Source organism: Hemibagrus wyckioides, linkage group LG04 (assembly GCF_019097595.1).
Source record: "Hemibagrus wyckioides isolate EC202008001 linkage group LG04, SWU_Hwy_1.0, whole genome shotgun sequence".
Classification (NCBI taxonomy): Eukaryota; Metazoa; Chordata; class Actinopteri; order Siluriformes; family Bagridae; genus Hemibagrus; species Hemibagrus wyckioides.
The window spans coordinates 31,913,699-31,938,698 of NC_080713.1; the positions used below are offsets into that span (position 1 = coordinate 31,913,699).

A 25,000-nucleotide genomic window follows, 5' to 3' on the forward strand; every position below is an offset into this window, starting at 1 on the left:
ATCCACCATGAGCTCTCTGTTTAAACACATCCACCATGAGCTCTCAGTTTAAACACATCCACCATGAGCTCTCAGTTTAAACACATCCACCATGAGCTCTCAGTTTAAACACATCCACCATGAGCTCTCTGTTTAAACACATCCACCATGAGCTCTCAGTTTAAACACATCCACCATGAGCTCTCTGTTTAAACACATCCACCATGAGCTCTCAGTTTAAACACATCCACCATGAGCTCTCAGTTTAAACACATCCACCATGAGCTCTCAGTTTAAACACATCCACCATGAGCTCTCAGTTTAAACACATCCACCATGAGCTCTCAGTTTAAACACATCCACCATGAGCTCTCAGTTTAAACACATCCACCATGAGCTCTCAGTTTAAACACATCCACCATGAGCTCTGTTTAAACACATCCACCATGAGCTCTCAGTTTAAAGAAGACATCTGAGCCGGTTAGAGAGTCAGGGTGAGGGTTAAGGGTCATGCTCAATGGCAGCTTTTTGGTGCTGGGGCTTGAACTTCGACCTTCTGCTCAGTAACCCAGAGCATTTGTACAAAATACACAGAAAAGGTAGGAGGATTCTGGTTGTAGCTTGTAAGTGTGACTTTAGCTTCTTCTTCAGCGTGTGAAAACTGCTTACACTCATGACGCTGTTTGTGTTTGTGGAGCTGTTCATTGTGTCTCCAGGGTGTGGCTCTCCAGCCATAGTGTTGATTGTTAACACTTAGTGCTCCAGGGAAGGTGGTTCTCCATCGATCTTCTCGACCAACTTCATGCGTGTTTGTCTTTCTAGGTGATAAACATCATTAACGCGGCTCAGGAGAGCAGTCCGATGCCGGTGGCCGAGGCTCTGGACCGAGTGCTGGAGATTCTCAGAACGACAGAACTCTACTCACCTCAACTCGGCACCAAGGACGAGGACCCTCACACTAATGACCTTGTTGGGGGTCTAATGACGGTAGGAGGGTAGTGCTGGGGTGAATGAGCTTAGCTGTAATGTATTTTGAGCTGTGATGTATTTTGAATTGTGTGTGTGTGTTATATAGGATGGGCTGCGCAGGTTATCAGGGAATGAGTACATCTTCTCAGCGAAACGTGAGTCCTTCTTACTGCCTTTAATCATCATGTCTTTAATTCACTTTAGGAGTGGGTGAGGTTATGCTAATATAAGTGGGCGTGTTTGTATTGTTATGTTCAATTAAATGCCTAATGAAGCAAACAAGATTTAAGACATTACACTACATTAACTAGTAGGTAATAAACTAATAGTTATTAAACAAATTAGAATATTAAAGCATATTAAATTACTTTAACTACAACATTAATGACCTCACCTGTCTGTCACAGAGCCGCATCACATCCCGAGTCACCTGACCACGCCCCTGTCTCTGAACGACATCCCACCACGAGTGGCACAGACGATGGAGAACGAAGAATCGTGGGACTTTGACATTTTCAGTCTGGAGGCAGCAACCATGAAAAGGTTCACCTTCACGTCTTCACACCTCTTCATGAAGAACCTGCTGTTTAATTCTGATGCTAATATCATATCTACAATCTAGTTTTTTGCTTGATAGCAAGCGCTAGTAAATAAAGTAACACCCCTGTGTATGCTGTGAAATGGTTTGCTCCAGTATTTTCATGGGGTCTAGAGTAAAAACAGTCATGGATGGTGTGATGGTGTAAAATATTCTGGTGTAAACTCAGTGTGCTTCCTCGATCAGGCCGCTGACGTATTTGGGGCTGAAGATCTTCTCGAGGTTCGGAGTGTGCGAGTTCCTGAACTGTTCGGAGGCCACACTGCGCTCGTGGCTGCAGGTCATTGAGGCTAATTATCATGCCAGTAACTCGTACCATAACTCCACCCACGCTGCCGACGTGCTACACGCCACCGCCTACTTCCTGTGCAAGGAACGTGTAAAGGTATACCCTCACTGTAGTGTTAGATCTTTTCTCATGAATGGTCTGACCATAACTCACCCTTCCTTTCTGATTTCAGCAAAGTCTGGATCCGATCGATGAGGTAGCGGCTCTGATCGCAGCGACGGTGCACGACGTCGATCACCCGGGACGAACAAACTCCTTCCTGTGTAATGCAGGAAGTGACCTCGCTATTCTATACAACGACACGGCCGTGTTGGAGAGTCACCATGCCGCACTCGCCTTCCAGCTCAGCACCCGGGATGACAAGAGCAACATCTTTAAGAACATGGAGAGGTATGCTGTACACACACACACACACACACACACACACATACACACACACACACACATACACACACACACACACATACACACACACAGTTTAAAGTACCTGAAGAAATGCTTACTTTATACATCAAGTCAGATTTGTTTACAGAAACACAAGGAATTGTTTAGAACGAGTCAGGTTGATATAAACTTCTGGTTTCACTCTTGGAAACTTCTACCACTGAAGTGGACTCTCTCACGGTCAGTCAGGTGCACTCAGGTGTAGTGAGATTTACCTGCAGTGAGGTGAATTCTTTCACAGAGTCTGAGGGTTAGATTTGTTTACAGAGATTCATTCATAGAGAGTCGGGTTGATTCCTGTACAATAAGGATTGCTGCTGCTGATGATGATGATGATGATGGTGATGATGATGGTGATGATGATACCTTTGTTCACACAGGAATGAGTACCGAACGTTGAGGCAGGCCATCATCGACATGGTTCTCGCCACTGAAATGACCAAACACTTCGAACACGTCAACAAATTTGTCAACAGCATTAACAAGCCGCTTGCTGCCTTGGAGGAAAATGGGGTGAGACACACACACACACACACAGGTCTTTTCTAATATTCCTGGTGTGGTCATTGTGATGGTGGTCATAGTGTTATTCTCAGTGTGTGTGTGTGTGGATGGGGGGTAGTGGGTGGGGCTGGTTGGGGTGAGATAAAAGCTCAAGCCCGTTAGATAACAGACTGCCTGGCTTCTTTCTGATCACATGATTTTGGAAGTGTTTTCACACACTGGCGTTTGGGACATTGTGAAACATGGCTACAGGCTTATTGTGTGTGTGTGTGTGTGTGTGTGTGAGGGGGAATGTGGCATGTTGGTAGCAGGTTTCTCATGGCAGTGTAAACTGTTTATCTGTAACCCCTAATGAGAACATTTACATGTGCTAAATAATTTATTAATGTGTTCACGTGTGTGTGTGTGTGTGTGTATTAGAGTCACAGTGATGATGACGTGAAGGGGATCCTCAGTGTGGCAGAGAACCGGATGCTGGTCAAGCGGATGCTAATAAAGTGTGCTGACATCTCGAACCCCTGCCGGCCGCTGCAGCTCTGTATCGAGTGGGCGGGGCGTATCTCTGAGGAGTACTTTGCTCAGGTGTGTGTTCACTCTGTACAGGTGTTACTGTATACTCTATATAGAAGGGTAATAACTAATGTAGTGGAGAATGGTGAGTACTTAACCCAGTAGTAAAGCAGTTTGCTCTTCTGGATACTCAGGAAAGTTTTGTATTATTTTAGAGTACAGTAAATTATATCTAGAATTATAGCTCAGCTTTATAGAATTGGGTGTACAGTACCCCAGCATGGCGTAATACAGTGTATAGAGCATATAAGCAGTGTAGGAGTGTACAGGAGTGCATCAGAATTGTGTACTAAATTTTTGTAGTATAGCAGTGTAGTATAGTAGTGTAGTATAGCAGTGTAGTATAGCAGTGTAGTATAGCAGTGTAGTATAGCAGTGTAGTATAGTAGTGTAGTATAGTAGTGTAGTATAGCAGTGTAGTATAGTAGTGTAGTATAGTAGTGTAGTATAGCAGTGTAGTATAGCAGTGTAGTATAGCAGTGTAGTATAGTAGTGTAGTATAGCAGTGTAGTATAGCAGTGTAGTATAGCAGTGTAGTATAGCAGTGTAGTATAGTAGTGTAGTATAGCAGTGTAGTATAGCAGTGTAGTATAGTAGTGTAGTATAGCAGTGTAGTATAGCAGTGTACTATAGCAGTGTAGTATAGCAGTGTAGTATAGCAGTGTACTATAGCAGTGTAGTATAGCAGTGTACTATAGCAGTGTAGTATAGCAGTGTAGTATAGAATTGTAGTATAGCAGTGTAGTATAGCAGTGTACTATAGCAGTGTAGTATAGCAGTGTAGTATAGTAGTGTAGTATAGTAGTGTAGTATGCTAGTATCGTAGGATGGTATAGCAGTGTAGTATACTAGTGTAGTATAGCAGTGTAGTATAGCAGTGTAGTATAGCAGTGTAGTATAGCAGTGTAGTATAGTAGTGTAGTATAGCAGTGTAGTATAGCAGTGTAGTATAGTAGTGTAGTATAGCAGTGTAGTATAGCAGTGTAGTATAGCAGTGTACTATAGTAGTGTAGTATAGCAGTGTAGTATAGCAGTGTAGTATAGCAGTGTACTATAGCAGTGTAGTATAGCAGTGTAGTATAGTAGTGTACTATAGCAGTGTAGTATAGCAGTGTACTATAGCAGTGTAGTATAGCAGTGTACTATAGCAGTGTAGTATAGCAGTGTAGTATAGCAGTGTACTATAGCAGTGTAGTATAGCAGTGTAGTATAGTAGTGTACTATAGCAGTGTAGTATATCAGTGTAGTATAGCAGTGTAGTATATCAGTGTACTATAGCAGTGTAGTATAGCAGTGTACTATAGCAGTGTAGTATAGCAGTGTAGTATAGCAGTGTACTATAGCAGTGTACTATAGCAGTGTAGTATAGCAGTGTAGTATAGTAGTGTACTATAGCAGTGTAGTATAGTAGTGTAGTATAGCAGTGTACTATAGCAGTGTACTATAGCAGTGTAGTATAGTAGTGTACTATAGCAGTGTAGTATAGTAGTGTAGTATAGCAGTGTACTATAGCAGTGTAGTATAGTAGTGTACTATAGTAGTGTAGTATAGTAGTGTAGTATAGCAGTGTACTATAGCAGTGTAGTATAGCAGTGTACTATAGCAGTGTAGTATAGTAGTGTACTATAGTAGTGTAGTATAGTAGTGTACTATAGCAGTGTAGTATAGCAGTGTACTATAGCAGTGTAGTATAGTAGTGTACTATAGCAGTGTAGTATAGTAGTGTAGTATAGCAGTGTACTATAGCAGTGTAGTATAGTAGTGTAGTATAGTAGTGTACTATAGCAGTGTAGTATAGCAGTGTACTATAGTAGTGTAGTATAGTAGTGTACTATAGCAGTGTAGTATAGCAGTGTACTATAGCAGTGTAGTATAGTAGTGTACTATAGCAGTGTAGTATAGTAGTGTAGTATAGCAGTGTACTATAGCAGTGTAGTATAGTAGTGTACTATAGTAGTGTAGTATAGTAGTGTAGTATAGCAGTGTAGTATAGCAGTGTACTATAGCAGTGTAGTATAGTAGTGTAGTATAGCAGTGTAGTATAGTAGTGTAGTATAGTAGTGTAGTATAGCAGTGTAGTATAGCAGTGTAGTATAGCAGTGTACTATAGCAGTGTAGTATAGCAGTGTAGTATAGCAGTGTAGTATAGCAGTGTACTATAGCAGTGTACTATAGCAGTGTACTATGGCAGTGTAGTATAGCAGTGTAGTATAGTAGTGTAGTATAGTAGTGTACTATAGCAGTGTAGTATAGCAGTGTACTATAGCAGTGTAGTATAGCAGTGTACTATAGCAGTGTAGTATAGCAGTGTACTATAGCAGTGTAGTATAGCAGTGTACTATAGCAGTGTAGTATAGCAGTGTACTATAGCAGTGTAGTATAGCAGTGTAGTATAGTAGTGTAGTATAGTAGTGTAGTATGCTAGTATCGTAGGGTAGTATAGCAGTGTAGTATACTAGTGTAGTATAGCAGTGTAGTATAGCAGTGTAGTATAGTAGTGTAGTATAGCAGTGTAGGATAGCAGTGTAGTATAGCAGTGTACTATAGCAGTGTAGTATAGTAGTGTACTATAGCAGTGTAGTATAGCAGTGTACTATAGCAGTGTAGTATAGCAGTGTAGTATAGCAGTGTACTATAGCAGTGTAGTATAGCAGTGTAGTATAGCAGTGTAGTATAGTAGTGTACTATAGCAGTGTAGTATAGCAGTGTACTATAGCAGTGTAGTATAGCAGTGTAGTATAGCAGTGTAGTATAGCAGTGTACTATAGCAGTGTAGTATAGCAGTGTACTATAGCAGTGTACTATAGCAGTGTAGTATAGCAGTGTACTATAGCAGTGTACTATAGCAGTGTAGTATAGCAGTGTACTATAGCAGTGTAGTATAGCAGTGTAGTATAGCAGTGTAGTATAGCAGTGTACTATAGCAGTGTGCTATAGCAGTGTAGTATAGCAGTGTACTATAGCAGTGTAGTATAGCAGTGTAGTATAGCAGTGTAGTATAGCAGTGTACTATAGCAGTGTAGTATAGCAGTGTAGTATAGTAGTGTAGTATGCTAGTATCGTAGGGTAGTATAGCAGTGTAGTATAGTAGTGTAGTATAGTAGTGTAGTATATCAGTGTAGTATAGCAGTGTAGTATAGCAGTGTAGTATAGCAGTGTAGTATAGTAGTGTAGTATAGTAGTGTAGTATGCTAGTATCGTAGTGTAGTATATCAGTGTAGTATAGCAGTGTACTATAGCAGTGTAGTATAGCAGTGTACTATAGCAGTGTAGTATAGCAGTGTAGTATAGCAGTGTAGTATAGTAGTGTAGTATAGCAGTGTAGTATAGCAGTGTAGTATAGCAGTGTACTATAGCAGTGTAGTATAGCAGTGTACTATAGCAGTGTAGTATAGCAGTGTACTATAGCAGTGTACTATAGCAGTGTAGTATAGCAGTGTAGTATAGCAGTGTAGTATAGTAGTGTAGTATAGCAGTGTAGTATAGCAGTGTAGTATAGCAGTGTACTATAGCAGTGTAGTATAGTAGTGTAGTATAGTAGTGTAGTATGCTAGTATCGTAGGGTAGTATAGCAGTGTAGTATAGTAGTGTAGTATAGTAGTGTAGTATATCAGTGTAGTATAGCAGTGTAGTATAGCAGTGTAGTATAACAGTGTAGTATAGTAGTGTAGTATAGTAGTGTAGTATGCTAGTATCGTAGTGTAGTATATCAGTGTAGTATAGCAGTGTAGTATAGCAGTGTACTATAGCAGTGTAGTATAGCAGTGTAGTATAGCAGTGTAGTATAGTAGTGTAGTATGCTAGTATCGTAGGGTAGTATAGCAGTGTAGTATACTAGTGTAGTATAGCAGTGTAGTATAGCAGTGTAGTATAGCAGTGTAGTATAGCAGTGTACTATAGCAGTGTAGTATAGCAGTGTAGTATAGCAGTGTACTATAGCCGTGTAGTATAGCAGTGTAGTATAGCAGTGTAGTATAGCAGTGTAGTATAGCAGTGTAGTATAGTAGTGTAGTATAGCAGTGTAGTATAGCAGTGTAGTATAGCAGTGTACTATAGCAGTGTAGTATAGTAGTGTAGTATAGTAGTGTAGTATGCTAGTATAGTAGTGTAGTATAGCAGTGTAGTATAGCAGTGTAGTATAGTAGTGTAGTATGCTAGTATATTAGGGTAGAATAGCAGTGTAGTATACTAGTGTAGTATAGCAGTATAGTATAGCAGTGTAGTATACTAGTGTAGTATAGTAGTGTAGTATAGCAGTGTAGTATATCAGTGTAGTATATCAGTGTAGTATATCAGTGTACTATAGCAGTGTAGTATAGCAGTGTAGTATAGCAGTGTAGTATAGCAGTGTACTATAGCAGTGTACTATAGCAGTGTAGTATAGCAGTGTAGTATAGCAGTGTACTATAGCAGTGTAGTATAGCAGTGTAGTATAGCAGTGTAGTATAGTAGTGTAGTATGCTAGTATCGTAGGGTAGTATAGCAGTGTAGTATAGTAGTGTAGTATAGTAGTGTAGTATAGCAGTGTAGTATAGTAGTGTAGTATAGCAGTGTAGTATAGCAGTGTAGTATAGCAGTGTACTATAGCAGTGTACTATAGCAGTGTAGTATAGCAGTGTAGTATAGCAGTGTAGTATAGCAGTGTAGTATAGCAGTGTAGTATAGCAGTGTAGTATAGCAGTGTACTATAGCAGTGTAGTATAGCAGTGTAGTATAGCAGTGTAGTATAGTAGTGTAGTATGCTAGTATCGTAGGGTAGTATAGCAGTGTAGTATAGTAGTGTAGTATAGTAGTGTAGTATATCAGTGTAGTATAGCAGTGTAGTATAGCAGTGTAGTATAGCAGTGTAGTATAGTAGTGTAGTATAGTAGTGTAGTATGCTAGTATCGTAGTGTAGTATATCAGTGTAGTATAGCAGTGTAGTATAGCAGTGTACTATAGCAGTGTAGTATAGCAGTGTACTATAGCAGTGTAGTATAGCAGTGTAGTATAGCAGTGTAGTATAGTAGTGTAGTATAGCAGTGTACTATAGCAGTGTAGTATAGCAGTGTACTATAGCAGTGTAGTATAGCAGTGTACTATAGCAGTGTAGTATAGCAGTGTAGTATAGCAGTGTAGTATAGCAGTGTAGTATAGCAGTGTACTATAGCAGTGTAGTATAGCAGTGTACTATAGCAGTGTAGTATAGCAGTGTACTATAGCAGTGTACTATAGCAGTGTAGTATAGTAGTGTAGTATAGCAGTGTAGTATAGCAGTGTAGTATAGCAGTGTACTATAGCAGTGTAGTATAGCAGTGTAGTATAGCAGTGTAGTATAGCAGTGTACTATAGCAGTGTAGTATAGCAGTGTAGTATAGCAGTGTAGTATAGCAGTGTAGTATAGTAGTGTAGTATAGTAGTGTAGTATAGCAGTGTAGTATAGCAGTGTACTATAGCAGTGTAGTATAGCAGTGTACTATAGCAGTGTAGTATAGCAGTGTAGTATAGTAGTGTAGTATTGTAGTGTAGTATAGCAGTGTAGTATAGTAGTGTACTATAGCAGTGTACTATAGCAGTGTACTATAGCAGTGTAGTATAGCAGTGTAGTATAGCAGTGTACTATAGCAGTGTAGTATAGCAGTGTACTATAGCAGTGTAGTATAGCAGTGTAGTATAGCAGTGTAGTATAGTAGTGTAGTATAGTAGTGTAGTATAGTAGTGTAGTATGCTAGTATCGTAGGGTAGTATAGCAGTGTAGTATAGTAGTGTAGTATAGTAGTGTAGTATATCAGTGTAGTATAGCAGTGTAGTATAGCAGTGTAGTATAGTAGTGTAGTATAGTAGTGTAGTATAGTAGTGTAGTATAGCAGTGTACTATAGCAGTGTAGTATAGCAGTGTACTATAGTAGTGTAGTATAGTAGTGTAGTATGCTAGTATCGTAGGGTAGTATAGCAGTGTAGTATACTAGTGTAGTATAGCAGTGTAGTATAGCAGTGTAGTATAGCAGTGTACTATAGCAGTGTAGTATAGCAGTGTAGTATAGCAGTGTACTATAGCCGTGTAGTATAGCAGTGTAGTATAGCAGTGTAGTATAGCAGTGTAGTATAGCAGTGTAGTATAGTAGTGTAGTATAGCAGTGTAGTATAGCAGTGTAGTATAGCAGTGTACTATAGCAGTGTAGTATAGTAGTGTAGTATAGTAGTGTAGTATGCTAGTATTGTAGTGTAGTATAGCAGTGTAGTATAGCAGTGTAGTATAGTAGTGTAGTATGCTAGTATATTAGGGTAGAATAGCAGTGTAGTATACTAGTGTAGTATAGCAGTATAGTATAGCAGTGTAGTATACTAGTGTAGTATAGTAGTGTAGTATAGCAGTGTAGTATATCAGTGTAGTGTATCAGTGTAGTATATCAGTGTAGTATATCAGTGTACTATAGCAGTGTAGTATAGCAGTGTAGTATAGCAGTGTAGTATAGCAGTGTAGTATAGTAGTGTAGTATAGCAGTGTAGTATATCAGTGTAGTATAGAATTGTAGTATAGCAGTGTAGTATATGTGTAGTATAGCAGTGTAGTATAGTAGTGTAGTATAGCAGTGTAGTATAGCAGTGTAGTATAGCAGTCTAGTATAGCAGTGTAGTATAGAATTGTAGTATAGCAGTGTAGTATAGCAGTGTAGTATAGCAGTGTAGTATAGCAGTGTAGTATAGTAGTGTACTATAGCAGTGTAGTATATCAGTGTAGTATAGCAGTGTAGTATAGTAGTGTAGTATAGTAGTGTAGTATGCTAGTATATTAGGGTAGTATAGCAGTGTAGTATACTAGTGTAGTATAGCAGTATAGTATAGCAGTGTAGTATACTAGTGTAGTATAGTAGTGTAGTATATCAGTGTAGTATATCAGTGTACTATAGCAGTGTAGTATATCAGTGTACTATAGCAGTGTAGTATAGCAGTGTAGTATAGCAGTGTAGTATATCAGTGTAGTATAGAATTGTAGTATAGCAGTGTAGTATATCAGTGTAGTATAGCAGTGTAGTATAGTAGTGTAGTATATCAGTGTAGTATATCAGTGTAGTATATCAGTGTACTATAGCAGTGTAGTATATCAGTGTACTATAGCAGTGTAGTATAGCAGTGTAGTATAGCAGTGTAGTATAGTAGTGTACTATAGCAGTGTAGTATATCAGTGTAGTATAGCAGTGTAGTATAGTAGTGTAGTATAGTAGTGTAGTATAGTAGTGTAGTATGCTAGTATCGTAGGGTAGTATAGCAGTGTAGTATAGTAGTGTAGTATAGTAGTGTAGTATATCAGTGTAGTATAGCAGTGTAGTATAGCAGTGTAGTATAGCAGTGTAGTATAGTAGTGTAGTATAGTAGTGTAGTATAGTAGTGTAGTATATCAGTGTAGTATAGCAGTGTACTATAGCAGTGTAGTATAGCAGTGTAGTATAGTAGTGTAGTATAGTAGTGTAGTATGCTAGTATCGTAGGGTAGTATAGCAGTGTAGTATACTAGTGTAGTATAGCAGTGTAGTATAGCAGTGTAGTATAGCAGTGTAGTATAGCAGTGTACTATAGCAGTGTAGTATAGCAGTGTAGTATAGCAGTGTACTATAGCCGTGTAGTATAGCAGTGTAGTATAGCAGTGTAGTATAGCAGTGTAGTATAGCAGTGTAGTATAGCAGTGTAGTATAGCAGTGTAGTATAGCAGTGTACTATAGCAGTGTAGTATAGTAGTGTAGTATAGTAGTGTAGTATGCTAGTATTGTAGTGTAGTATAGCAGTGTAGTATAGCAGTGTAGTATAGTAGTGTAGTATGCTAGTATATTAGGGTAGAATAGCAGTGTAGTATACTAGTGTAGTATAGCAGTATAGTATAGCAGTGTAGTATACTAGTGTAGTATAGTAGTGTAGTATAGCAGTGTAGTATATCAGTGTAGTGTATCAGTGTAGTATATCAGTGTAGTATATCAGTGTACTATAGCAGTGTAGTATAGCAGTGTAGTATAGCAGTGTAGTATAGTAGTGTAGTATAGCAGTGTAGTATATCAGTGTAGTATAGAATTGTAGTATAGCAGTGTAGTATATCAGTGTAGTATAGCAGTGTAGTATAGTAGTGTAGTATAGCAGTGTAGTATATCAGTGTAGTATATCAGTGTACTATAGCAGTGTAGTATATCAGTGTACTATAGCAGTGTAGTATAGCAGTGTAGTATAGCAGTGTAGTATAGAATTGTAGTATAGCAGTGTAGTATAGCAGTGTAGTATAGCAGTGTAGTATAGCAGTGTAGTATAGTAGTGTACTATAGCAGTGTAGTATATCAGTGTAGTATAGCAGTGTAGTATAGTAGTGTAGTATAGTAGTGTAGTATGCTAGTATATTAGGGTAGTATAGCAGTGTAGTATACTAGTGTAGTATAGCAGTATAGTATAGCAGTGTAGTATACTAGTGTAGTATAGTAGTGTAGTATAGCAGTGTAGTATATCAGTGTAGTATATCAGTGTACTATAGCAGTGTAGTATATCAGTGTACTATAGCAGTGTAGTATAGCAGTGTAGTATAGCAGTGTAGTATATCAGTGTAGTATAGAATTGTAGTATAGCAGTGTAGTATATCAGTGTAGTATAGCAGTGTAGTATAGTAGTGTAGTATAGCAGTGTAGTATATCAGTGTAGTATATCAGTGTACTATAGCAGTGTAGTATATCAGTGTACTATAGCAGTGTAGTATAGCAGTGTAGTATAGCAGTGTAGTATATCAGTGTAGTATAGAATTGTAGTATAGCAGTGTAGTATAGCAGTGTAGTATAGCAGTGTAGTATAGCAGTGTAGTATAGTAGTGTACTATAGCAGTGTAGTATATCAGTGTAGTATAGCAGTGTAGTATAGCAGTGTAGTATAGTAGTGTAGTATAGTAGTGTAGTATGCTAGTATATTAGGGTAGTATAGCAGTGTAGTATACTAGTGTAGTATAGCAGTATAGTATAGCAGTGTAGTATACTAGTGTAGTATAGTAGTGTAGTATAGCAGTGTAGTATATCAGTGTAGTATATCAGTGTAGTATAGAATTGTAGTATAGCAGTGTAGTATATCAGTGTAGTATAGCAGTGTAGTATAGTAGTGTAGTATAGCAGTGTAGTATATCAGTGTAGTATATCAGTGTACTATAGCAGTGTAGTATATCAGTGTACTATAGCAGTGTAGTATAGCAGTGTAGTATAGCAGTGTAGTATATCAGTGTAGTATAGAATTGTAGTATAGCAGTGTAGTATAGCAGTGTAGTATAGCAGTGTAGTATAGTAGTGTACTATAGCAGTGTAGTATATCAGTGTAGTAAAGCAGTGTAGTATAGCAGTGTAGTATAGTAGTGTAGTATAGTAGTGTAGTATGCTAGTATATTAGGGTAGTATAGCAGTGTAGTATACTAGTGTAGTATAGCAGTATAGTATAGCAGTGTAGTATACTAGTGTAGTATAGTAGTGTAGTATAGCAGTGTAGTATATCAGTGTAGTATATCAGTGTAGTATATCAGTGTACTATAGCAGTGTAGTATATCAGTGTACTATAGCAGTGTAGTATAGCAGTGTAGTATAGCAGTGTAGTATATCAGTGTAGTATAGAATTGTAGTATAGCAGTGTAGTATATCAGTGTAGTATAGCAGTGTAGTATAGTAGTGTAGTATAGCAGTGTAGTATATCAGTGTAGTATATCAGTGTACTATAGCAGTGTAGTATATCAGTGTACTATAGCAGTGTAGTATAGCAGTGTAGTATAGTAGTGTAGTATAGCAGTGTAGTATATCAGTGTAGTATAGCAGTGTAGTATAGCAGTGTAGTATAGCAGTGTAGTATAGCAGTGTAGTATTGTAGTGTACTATAGCAGTGTAGTATATCAGTGTAGTATATCAGTGTAGTATATCAGTGTATTATAGCAGTGTAGTATAGCAGTGTAGTATATTAGTGTAGTATGCTAGTATATTAGGGTAGTATAGCAGTGTAGTATACTAGTGTAGTATAGCAGTATAGTATAGCAGTGTAGTATACTAGTGTAGTATAGTAGTGTAGTATAGCAGTGTAGTATATCAGTGTAGTATATCAGTGTAGTATATCAGTGTACTATAGCAGTGTAGTATAGCAGTGTAGTATAGCAGTGTAGTATAGCAGTGTAGTATAGCAGTGTAGTATATCAGTGTACTATAGCAGTGTACTATAGCAGTGTAGTATAGCAGTGTAGTATAGCAGTGTAGTATATCAGTGTAGTATAGAATTGTAGTATAGCAGTGTAGTATATCAGTGTAGTATAGCAGTGTAGTATAGCAGTGTAGTATAGTAGTGTAGTATAGTAGTGTAGTATGCTAGTATAGTAGTGTAGTATAGCAGTGTAGTATAGCAGTGTAGTATAGTAGTGTAGTATAGTAGTGTAGTATGCTAGTATAGTAGGGTAGTATAGCAGTGTAGTATACTAGTGTAGTATAGCAGTGTAGTATACTAGTGTAGTATAGCATTATAGTACAGCAGTGTAGTATAGCAGTATAGTATAGCAGTATAGTATAGTAGTGTAGTATAGCAGTATAGTACAGTAGTGTAGTATAGTAGTGTAGTATGCTAGTATAGTAGTGTAGTATAGCAGTGTAGTATAGCAGTGTAGTATAGTAGTGTAGTATAGCAGTGTAGTATAGCAGTGTAGTATAGTAGTGTAGTATGCTAGTATAGTAGGGTAGTATACCAGTGTAGTATAGTAGTCTATTATAGCAGTATAGTATAGTAGTGTAGTATAGCAGTATAGTACAGTAGTGTAGTATAGTAGTGTAGTATGCTAGTATAGTAGTGTAGTATAGCAGTGTAGTATAGCAGTGTAGTATAGTAGTGTAGTATAGCAGTGTAGTATAGCAGTGTAGTATAGTAGTGTAGTATAGTAGTGTAGTATGCTAGTATAGTAGGGTAGTATAGCAGTGTAGTATAGTAGTGTATTATAGCAGTATAGTATAGCAGTGTAGTATAGCAGTATAGTATAGTAGTGTAGTATAGCAGTGTAGTACAGTAGTGTAGTATTACAGAGTAGTATAGTTGTCTCTTGTAGTAGTACTGCATATTCTATACATAACAACTGTATAGATACTTGTTTGTAACTGTAGTAGTTATTATAATGTATAATGAGCTACAAGTGTGTATTGCTTACTACTAATGAATTTGTGTGTGTGTGTGTGTGTGCAGACGGATGAAGAGAAAAGACAGGGTCTGCCTGTGGTAATGCCAGTGTTTGATCGGAACACCTGCAGCATTCCCAAATCCCAGATTTCCTTCATTGACTACTTCATCACGGACATGTTTGATGCCTGGGATGGTAAAAACACACACACAGTATATGTAGTCATTCATTGAGTGAGATGGTCATTTAGTAACTGAAATAGAGAGACAGACAATCATAGATTTGGACAATATAAATAATAATAGTGAGTAATGACAGTGAGTCATTTGGTCAGCGCATTCGTCAGTGAGTCAGTCGTTCAGTGAGTCGGTCAGCAACTGAGACTATCGGTCAGTAAGTGCGTCAGTAAGTGTGATGAGGAGAGAAGCAGTAATTCAATGAGTCAGTGAGACTCAGTAAATGAGTGAATTGGTCAATCAGTCAATCAGAGACTGAGTCATTGGGTCAGTGAGTTTGTGAATCAGTCACTGAGTCAGTCGGTCAGTGAATCTTTCATTCACTGAATCAGTTAGTCCCCTGAAGCTTCACTACACACCAGTGAGGGCCAATGAGCAAAATAAGACCTGTGTGTGTGTGTGTAAATGATTCGTATTAATGTTTTCTCTTCTGTTTCTCTACAGCTTTTGCTGATTTGCCAAATCTCATGCAGCATTTAGACAACAACTTTAAATACTGGAAAGGTTTGGATGAACGCAAACTACACAGCCTGAGACCACCACCGGAGTAGTTCATCACACACACACACACACACACACAGTGAACACTACGGCTCCGTCTCAAATTTCTCTCATGGACTAAATAAAAGCGTCTCTCTCTCTGAACCTGGACTTTATGATGGTGTGAGACTCGACGCCCCCTGCTGGTTAAAATGAACACACACTTGGACTACACGTGTGGCCTTCCTGCGCACGGCTTTACAGGGTGTGTGTGTGAGTGTGTGTATGCGTGTGTGTGTGAAGAGCATCAGGAAACACTAAGATCATCCCACCTCACTCTGATCCTCTACTTCACTCATTCGTCTGTTCTGTATTTATTTTTTCTCTCATTGTGGTTCTACACTAATCATTAATGATGCGAGTGATTTGTAGCTAAACCCATGAATCTCAGAAGCCAAAGCCGATTAACACGCACCAACAGTAATTCTACCGTCCATGACATTAGCATTAATGTGTCTGATTTGTTAACTGAATGACGTGGCTTCCTGTTGCACAGTAGAGGGCTGGGCATGTGCCGATCATCAGCTAGACGAAATATCATGATCTATTTATATTTATAACACGCACAATATTATCTTAAACAAATACCATTTAGGAGGAGGCTGTGTGTGTGTGTGTGTGTGTTCCTCAGGAAATTATTTTCTGTTTTCTTTTCTTTTGAGTTTCCTATTATTTTTTTACCTTTTAGTTGTCTTTGTCTACATCATTATTTCTTTCATTCAACTTTTCTATTTTTGCTTTACATCATTTGTTTTTCCTTTTTACATTTCTGTCTAACATTTTTCTAAAGTTTTTAGAATTTTGCTTTTTGCTTTTCATCCTTTTTCTATTTTTTTTCTTTCTTTTTTTCTTCCTTTTTCTTTTATTTTTTCTGTCAGTTTTCTTTTTGTTACATTAGCTTTTTGTCATCTTTCTTTCTTTCTTTCTTTCTTTCTTTCTTTCTTTCTTTCTTTCTTTTTTCTTTCTTTCTTTCTTTCTTTCTTTCTTTCTCTTTAAGAAAACATGGAGTTTTAGTATTTTTGTCCCAGTATGGAGATTTTATTGTGTACCGTGATTAAATGTTTATGCGGTTACAGTGATATGAATTTGATATCGGCACATGCCTAATCAGATATTAACGATGGATGGAGTGTGTGTGTGTGTGTGTGTCTCCAGAGCCTCATGGGAAGGCAGAGTGTTGCAGCATGGTGAGAATCTGTGAACCGTGTTTAGGACTTGAATGATTTTTTTCCCGGCGAGGGTTTTTGTATCCGGTTTATCCTACTGAAGAGACTGCCTTATTTTATACGCTATTTATACAGCACAGCCCACTGTCTCACTGCGGCGGACACCTGTCTCACTGCAGCGGACACCTGTCTCACTGCAGTGGACATCCGGACACGTTTGTAATAACACACCGCTGTAACAGAACGCTGAGTAAAGCTCCATATTTTTGTATAGACTCTGAATTTTACACTGGAAAAAAACACGAGCAGCAGCCGAGGAGGAAGATGAGGATGGTGATGGGTAACAGACGATGAAGATGATGATGAACCTATGTGGATCTGTGTGACATGTTAAAGGTGTAAAGCAAAATTTTATTCTGAAATGCAGAATATAAAGGAGTTTTCTCTCATTTCATGTCTGTGTTACTTTCTTTAATCGCAGTTCATACAGCAGCATCAGGCTCAGAGAAGGGGCGTGGCCTGATGTCAGAAGGTGGAGCTTGTATGTGATGTGCTAATCGATGAAAAGTTCACACACTTATGAAACTTTGTATGTAAACACTGTTGAGGAGAGGGAGAGACATAGACTTTTAAAGCGACTTGTAAGGTGCTATACAGCTGGCTACGTGCTTCCATTACTGCTCCATGAACTAAATTAGCTTTCTAGCTCAACACGTTAGCTGTGCATAACTAAAAATGCTAACTTTAGCGACTGAACATGTCTCAGCTACTGTCAGCTACATGCTTCTTGGGGTTTAATGATTCTGTTTGATGTTTTACAAAGACTTTCAATCATCCCACATTGCTGTACAGATCTGGACTGTGATTGGCCAGAAGCTACTTACTCATTTTCTATATATAGCTTTATATTAAGGCACCCATTCTCATATATTACTGTTTCCATAGTAACAACTCATGGAGAGCAGATGCTCCTCTAATAGTAAACAGATGTTGTAGCAGTCAGAGATAAAGCTGGAGTGTTTTATTATTTACAAATCAAATGATATTTTGTATTGATGTGGTGAAATTTAATACACACTTCTGATGTTATAGCTTTCACAGATCTACAGTATATTGCCAAAAGCTTTGGGATGCCCCTCCAGATCATTGAATTCAGGTGTTGTTTTTCAGGGGTTGGGCTCGGCCCCTTAGTTAATTAGTTAACTCTTAATGCTTCAGCTTCATACCAAGACATTTTGGACAATTTCATGCTCTTTGTGGGAACAGTTTGGGGATGACCCCTTCCTGTTCCAACATGACTGCACACCAGTGACCAAAGCAAGGTCCATAAAGACATGGATGAGTGAGTTTGGTGTGGAGGAACTGGACTGTCCTGCACAGAGTCCTGACCTCAACCCCATAGAACACCTTTGGGATGAATTAGAGTGGAGACTGTGAGCCAGGTCAAAAGTTTTGCCTGTCTTTCCATGCACATGAATGTAATATGGAGTTGTCCCGCCCTTTACAGCTATAACAGCTTTAACTCTTCTGGGAAGGCTGTCCACAAGGTTTAGGAGTGTGTTTATGGGAATTTTTGACCGTTCCTCTAGAAGCGCATTTGTGAGGTCACACACTGATGTTGGATGAGAAGGTCTGGCTCACAGTCTCCACTCTAATTCATCCCAAAGGTGTTCTATGGGGTTGAGGTCAGGACTCTGTGCAGGACAGTCAAGTTCCTCTGCACCTGAATTCAACGATTTGGAGGGGTGTCCCAAAACTTTTTGCAATATAGTGTATGTAGACTTTACAGAAACAGCTAACAGGATCATGTTAAATGGTGTTTCTGAGTTTAGAAAATCTTTTTAACTTCCAGGTGAAAATATCAAAAAGCCATGCTAGTTACTGAATATAACTCCCTAAACAAAGCACAGAAAGTGAAGGATACTCGTATAATGTGTTAGTTTCTGTGTGTAATAATGTTTGTTGTTACTAATAAATGTGCTAATATAGCTGTTTTTTTTATTGTTTCTGAAGTAAAACAATGCTAGCGATAAAACCTCACTGCGCATGCGCTTAGTAAAAATGACCAAAAGGCGGGTCGAATGCGCATGCGCAGTGAAACAGGCCTAACCAGCAGAAGCGCTAACTCTGAGGAAACAGTCGCTGAACAGACTAGTAACTTTTCTTTACTATTTTTTATCAAATAAAACTTTAAAGGTTGATCTGTTTTATTTTTTGTTTTAAAGGCAAAATTAAATGCAAGATGGCATCGGGGACGCCGTAAGTATATTTCAACGTTTGTTTTCTAAAAGTATTTGTTGTGTACACAGCTGTTGTATTCCAAGCGGCTAGTCCAGTTAGCTTAGCATTTCGCTCTTATGCTAGATAAGCTAACTAGTCTTCGCGTCTTAATAAAGTGGGTCGTTTTGCACAAAGTAAATGTTGATAATTGTGTTGATTGAATAGTTTTTCGTCGTACTACGACGATTTTTTAGTTAGATTTATTTATTTTTAAAATAAATAAAGATAGCCGTTAGCCGTTGCTAATGTTATGGAGGGTCTGAAAGCAGTCTCTTTGAGTGCTAGAGGCTCGCTGATACTAACCTCCTATAATAGAGCTGTGGAGCTGAACAGGCCAGGTTCTGCTCAGATCAACACTGTGGCCTACTAGCTCTACACACACACACACACACACACACACCACACTTCAGCATTAACACACCACTCTAACATCATCTCCACCTTTTCTCCCTCAGATGCCTGAACAGTCGCTGGGATCAGCCCAAGTCTAAAGCAGACCTACTGCAGGGGATTATTGGAAATGTTTCCGCTAGCAACACAGTTACGGTGACCCCAAGTCCAGCTGGTACACCAGGGGCAGGTTCTCCGTCCTCGTCTGCCCCAGCACAGGGAGGAGTGGAGATGGCCACCGCCATGGCTGCTAAACTAAACGCCATGTTGATGGCTAAAGGAAAACTCAAACCGTTGCAGCCTTTACCTAGTAAGGTACTGATCCCCCCCCTCACACACACACAATGGCTCAGGGGTCAGCAGTGTGGGCTGTTGGAATTCACACCGCTTGATTGACCAGGGCTGGGTTTGAAGTGACCGATCCAGACAATCTTCTCTAACCATTCCAGTGGTCTGACTTGTACATGTACAGTGCAGTACATGTAAAGCAGCAGTGGGTTGTCCAGTTTACTAATCTAATCCAAAATCCAAGCACATCAGTCACACAGCTGAGCTTCACACTGATTACTGCATTATTTGTATTTAAATACTAGGCTTTAGAAGCTCTGTGTCTTGTTTAAATTGTGTGTGTGTGTGTGTAGGCTCCTCCCTCTGCCCCTGTTCCTGTCAGCAGTGAGGAGATTGTTGTCACAGAAGTGGATATTAATGATGTTCCTGTGAACTGTCGGAATCTGCTCACCAAAAGCAAAACACAGGAGGAGGTGTGTGTGTGTGTGTTTCACTCAAATTTATTTGTATAGATAGACCTGTGTACAAAACATACCTATGGGTAACCCTGTGTCCATCAGATTCGTCTGTACAGCGGCGCGCTGGTGTCCACTAAAGGCCTGTACCTGAGTGATGCTGAGAAGTCCACCTACACAGGAGGGTGTGTGTGTACTTGATAACAGACTCTGATTCGTCATTTCACTCGCTGTATTGTTTCCTCTCTGTCTAACATGTCTCCTTTTGTAGAGAGCGTCCTCTGTATCTGCATGTTCAGGGGCGGAGCCAGGATGAAGTCAACAGTAGGTTCACGTCTTTCATCTATCAGGTCATGTGATTAAATTGTGTAGTGTTTGTGGGTCTCATATTCAACCTGGAGCCTAAAAGAGACGTCATTTTTAGGAATTATTTGATCATATGGTAGTTTGTCAAGCTTGATGACTTATTTGTTTATTTAGAGACTATAAATGTCTATAAATGACTCTGATTGGTTGATGTTTTCACAGAGGCTGTGATGCGCATCAAAGAAATAATCTCTGAGGATGTGATGCGAGCATCAGGGGGTCAGCAGCCGGCTGTAATGCCCCCGGTTCCTGTTTACCCCCAGCCCCCACGACCTTCTGTCCCCCCACAGCCACACCTCCCTACGCCACGCCCCCCCAACGCTCCTGTAACGCCCGCACACAGACCCCCTCCTCCTCACGCTGGGGTAGGTACCTCACTATTAACGCTAGGGCTAAGTGGGGGTTGTGTTCCAGTACTGTTTCTAGCATGCCCTTGTGCACTTTCTCATGGTTGAGACGACTCTGCCGAGGTGTGAATTAGCACACTGTTCACTAGATTAGCCAGCTAAGATAGAAACACGCACACATGTGGATCGCATCCGTGAATGACTGAAGCCGGCCGAGTAGCGCTCTCGAGCACCGAGTGTGAAGAAAATGGTATGTGTCTGTAAACCAGTTACTTTGGAACACACTTGACCTGGACGGTGAAACCGGTCCACTTTATGTGGAAGTGGACGAGGGTGCGTTGAGAGCAGTATTGGAACACTGCATGCATGTGTGTGTGGAGGTTAATGAAGGCGAGGCCACTGGAGATCATTTGGCACTTGCTGATACCCACCTCCTAAATCAACATCAGCAGGGAGAAACTGGCTGATCTGCAGAGATCATGGCCTGCGCTGTGCCTGCTCACACACACACACACACACACACACACACACACACACACACACACACACACTGATCACGACAGGAGAACATGGCCGGGTGCTGCTGATTTTGAAGACTGTCAGTAGCAACAGTAGTTTGTTTGCTGTGGCTGAGACAACTATGAACACCAAGGTGAACTTTAAACCTTTTTAATCAATAGCTGACCCCTAACCACTGACCGGTACTCTCCGCTCACAGTTACACTGAGAGATTTGTGTGCCTGAACGCTGGTTTAGCTGAGTGATGCTGTTTAACATGCTTTTGAAATAAATCTGAACTTGAAAGCAATGCTTTGATTTCCTTTTTCACTTCTTATGAAACCTTGGACGTTATTAGTGAACAGAATTTTAACTAGAAAAACTAGCTTAGTGGTCATCACCTAGCCTGGACAGTAGATTAAAAAATAACTGAGGATATTTAATAAGACGTGAAAATGTTTAAGGGTGTAGATTAACTAGTGTAGTGTGAATCAGTTCAGTGAAGCATGTGTTAGTTTGCTACGGGAGTGGGCGGGGCTAGTATAGTGTATATATAGGTCTCTAGTAGATTAAGGGTGTAGTGTGTAATCACTGTACCTCTGGTGCTGGTTGCAGAGTTTTGTGCACACTAAGCTATTTGTAGGATTGGAGCAATGCCTGCCGGACTTCCACGTGAACGAGAAGGTGGAGGGACCCAGCGGCTCGTACCTGCAGCACATCCAGACGGAGACTGGGGCGCGGGTCTTCCTGCGGGGGAAGGGCTCAGGCTACATCGAACAGGCTTCACGGAGAGAATCGTTCGAACCCCTGTACCTCTACATCAGGTAACAGTATCTGACTTGGGGCTCGGGCTACACTATATATACATTTCATTCGGCTAACTGTCATTATGCTAACACATTTGAACACGTTTCTTACAGCCACCCGAACTCTGCTGGCCTGGAAGCAGCCAAGAAGCTCTGTGAGAGCCTCCTAGAGACAGTGGGTATTCATTTTCTTCTTCTTTTCTTTATCCATTATCCAAGTAAACAACACTGAGGATGATGAGACGCACTGATTAGACACATTTTGTCCTTGGGAACCATTGTGTCCAATCTTAACCTGAAGAAGTCACCACATCTGTAATTCTCTATAATTCTGTATAATGAACATCATATCATATCAGTGATATGAGCAGCCATTTTGATTTGATATTGTGTTTAACTCGGAGGTTTCCAATTTTCTGAGTAGGAGTTACATGATAAAAGATCATTTTCTACTGTTTTTCAACATCAGAGATCAGGAGTTATGAACTACACTCCCAGTTTTGGGACACCCCTCCAAATCATTGCGTCGTTGTTTTTCAGGGGTTGGGCTCCGCCCCTTAGTTCCAGTGAAAGGAACTCTTAATGCTTCAGCTTCATACCAAGACACTTTGGACAATTTCATGCTCTTTGTGGGAACAGTTTGGGGATGACCCCTTCCTCTTCCAACATGACTGCACACCAGTGACCAAAGCAAGGTCCATAAAGACATGGATGACAGAGTCTGGTGTGGAGGAACTTGACTGTCCTGCACAGAGTCCTGACCTCAACCCGATAGAACACCTTTGGGATGAATTAGAGTGGAGACTGTGAGCCAGGCCAAAAGTTTTGGGACATCTGTCTTTACATGCACATGAATGTAATATGAAGTTGTCCTGCCCTTTGCAGCTGTAACAGCTTCAACTCTTCTGCGAAGGATTTAGGAGTGTGTTTATGGGAATTTTTGACCGTTCCTCTAGAAGCACATTTGTGAGGTCAGGCACTGATGTTGGACGAGAAGGTCTGGCTCACAGTCTCTGCTCTAATTCATCCCAAAGGTGTTCTATGGGGTTGAGGTGGAGGCCAGTCAAGTTCCTCCACATCAAACTCACTCATCCAGCTTTTACTGACCAATGACTGCTCTAGAAGGTCTTTGACTGACACATAGAGCAACCAATTACAGTCAGCTAGTGGTACATGTACGTGGCATTTGAGACTAGCACAGCCCTGATTGGCATGACATGCATCAATAGACTGTCATACGTGGTGCTGGCCACAAGGGGGCAGTGTTGCTGCTTCAGCCTCAAAGTAATTGTGGTTAATAGTAAAATATCATGAAGCTTTGCAATGAAAATGTTGTTAATGGTGAAGAGTGAATAATCAGGTGTCGTCATTTAATAATGTGTGTGTGAACGCTGGTGTTTGTTGCAGGGTAATTATTGAGTGTGTGTGTGTGCAGGTGCGGGCTGAACATGCACGTATGGTATCTGTGTACACAGCTACTGGTTCCACACAAGGTAATGCTTCTAGATATTTCTATTTATCTGAATTTAAATGCACTTTTGTGTAACTTCAGTTCAGTTTGTGAGCCTGACTCCGGTGTTTGCGTGTGTGCTGTAGCGACATACCCGTCTCACGGATACTCGTCCTCCAGCAGCAGTAGTTACAGCAGCCAGTCGTGGTACGGCTACCCCAGTGTTTACCCATCATACCCAGGGACAGGAAGTTACTGGAGTCGAGCAGACACTTCAGGTTCAGACAGTGCACAGATGGTGCAGTATCCCATGTGTCCTCGCCAAGCCACTTCATTCATACTGCAGGTTAGTAGAACACACACACACAGACAGATGGTCAACAAGTCACTACGACATTACAGAATGATGTCATTCTCTACATTCGTCAGAACATGCTAATCATTTCTCTTAGTTTATATTTTTTTTATTAAATAAAATAAATTCACTACTAATCAGTGTCTGTCATGGGTGGGTGTGTGTGTTAGGATGAAGTCAAGACCTCGGACGCTGCTGCAAACGACTCGTCCAGCCCAAAAAGACGCTTCATAGAGGAAAGTGAGGAGGAGGAAGGAGAAAAAGACTTAGCACAGGTGTGTTCATGATTTTGCCATGTTTCACATCTTAAACAGAATAAATTCACTTACACTATATAGCCAAAAGTTTTGGGACACCCCTCCAAATCACTGAGTTCAGGTGTTCCAATAATGTCTACACGTGAGAGAATGGGTCTCTCTCAGGAGCTCAGTGAATTCCAGTGTGGTACTGTGATAGGTTTCCACCTGTGCATTAAGTCCATTCGTGAAATTTCATGGCCATGAAGTGGTAGACCAGGTAAAATCACAAAGTGGGGTCAGAGCATGCTGAGGAACACCAAGAGTCAATATCTACAGACCTCCAAACCTCATGTGGCCTTCAGATTAGCTTGAGATCAGTGTGTAGAGAGCTTGAGGGAACAGGTTTTCATGGCTGAGCAGCTGCATCCAAGCCTTACATCACCAAGTTCTCTGGAGTGACCAGTCATGCTTCTTTCTCTGGTGGATCTGATGGACGTTTTGGACCATTTCATGCTCCCAACATTGTATGTGTTTGGCTTTGTGTGTTTGTATGATTCATAGAGCTGGCTAGTGGGTGGGAACTGGCTGAATTGGTGGGGGGGGGCGATAGAGGTAATGGGTTAAGTGCCCTGGTCCATTAGTTTATCTAGACCAGGGGTAGGCAAGTTCAGCCCTAGAGAGCTGCAGTCCTGTAGATTTCAGCTTCAACCCTAATCAGACACACCTGAACAAGCTAATCAAGGTCTTCAGGATTACTAAGGCTATAGGCAGGTGAGATTTTTTTTTTTTCAGGGCTGGAGCTGAAATCTGCAGGACTGTGGCTCTCTAGGACCGAACTTGCCTACCCCTGGTCTAGACTGTGGTGTACCAGTTGATGTCTGGTCACTAATAGAGAATACATGGTTTCACTTTTGGCACCTAGCTGTGTTTATGCTGGCTTCATGAGGAACAGAGGAAGTAAAGACATTTTCTGGGTATTTTATTGTAGTAAATTGAATAAATGATTAATCACATGGGTCTACTTCATGTACTAATGTGTAATGAAATGTTCATGTTTAATACAGGAACCTAAACCAGAAGGTCCAGTGGAAGAACCCGTGTCAA

The 25,000-nt window shown here is 40.1% G+C and overlaps 2 protein-coding genes across 2 annotated transcripts in view; both read left to right on the forward strand.

The window, feature by feature from the left end:
- pde8a (phosphodiesterase 8A) overlaps positions 1-16,859 on the forward strand; it is a 94,728-nt gene extending 77,869 nt beyond the window's left edge. The window contains exons 14-22 of the mRNA XM_058387546.1: positions 802-966; positions 1,055-1,103; positions 1,356-1,491; positions 1,733-1,931; positions 2,008-2,225; positions 2,660-2,792; positions 3,204-3,365; positions 14,546-14,675; positions 15,161-16,859. Of these exons, the coding sequence (XP_058243529.1) occupies positions 802-966; positions 1,055-1,103; positions 1,356-1,491; positions 1,733-1,931; positions 2,008-2,225; positions 2,660-2,792; positions 3,204-3,365; positions 14,546-14,675; positions 15,161-15,267 (1,299 nt within the window). The 3' untranslated portion in view covers positions 15,268-16,859. The remainder of the gene's footprint in view (positions 1-801; positions 967-1,054; positions 1,104-1,355; positions 1,492-1,732; positions 1,932-2,007; positions 2,226-2,659; positions 2,793-3,203; positions 3,366-14,545; positions 14,676-15,160) is intronic.
- A 1,646-nt stretch (positions 16,860-18,505) lies between these two features.
- LOC131351801 (KH homology domain-containing protein 4-like) overlaps positions 18,506-25,000 on the forward strand; it is a 39,268-nt gene continuing 32,773 nt past the window's right edge. Inside the window, exons 1-12 of the mRNA XM_058387392.1 lie at positions 18,506-18,681; positions 19,158-19,407; positions 19,734-19,853; positions 19,941-20,020; positions 20,107-20,159; positions 20,364-20,566; positions 21,662-21,870; positions 21,967-22,027; positions 23,288-23,345; positions 23,449-23,648; positions 23,828-23,932; positions 24,961-25,000. The exon at positions 24,961-25,000 is cut by the window's right edge and continues 31 nt beyond it. Of these exons, the coding sequence (XP_058243375.1) occupies positions 18,665-18,681; positions 19,158-19,407; positions 19,734-19,853; positions 19,941-20,020; positions 20,107-20,159; positions 20,364-20,566; positions 21,662-21,870; positions 21,967-22,027; positions 23,288-23,345; positions 23,449-23,648; positions 23,828-23,932; positions 24,961-25,000 (1,396 nt within the window). The 5' untranslated portion in view covers positions 18,506-18,664. The remainder of the gene's footprint in view (positions 18,682-19,157; positions 19,408-19,733; positions 19,854-19,940; positions 20,021-20,106; positions 20,160-20,363; positions 20,567-21,661; positions 21,871-21,966; positions 22,028-23,287; positions 23,346-23,448; positions 23,649-23,827; positions 23,933-24,960) is intronic.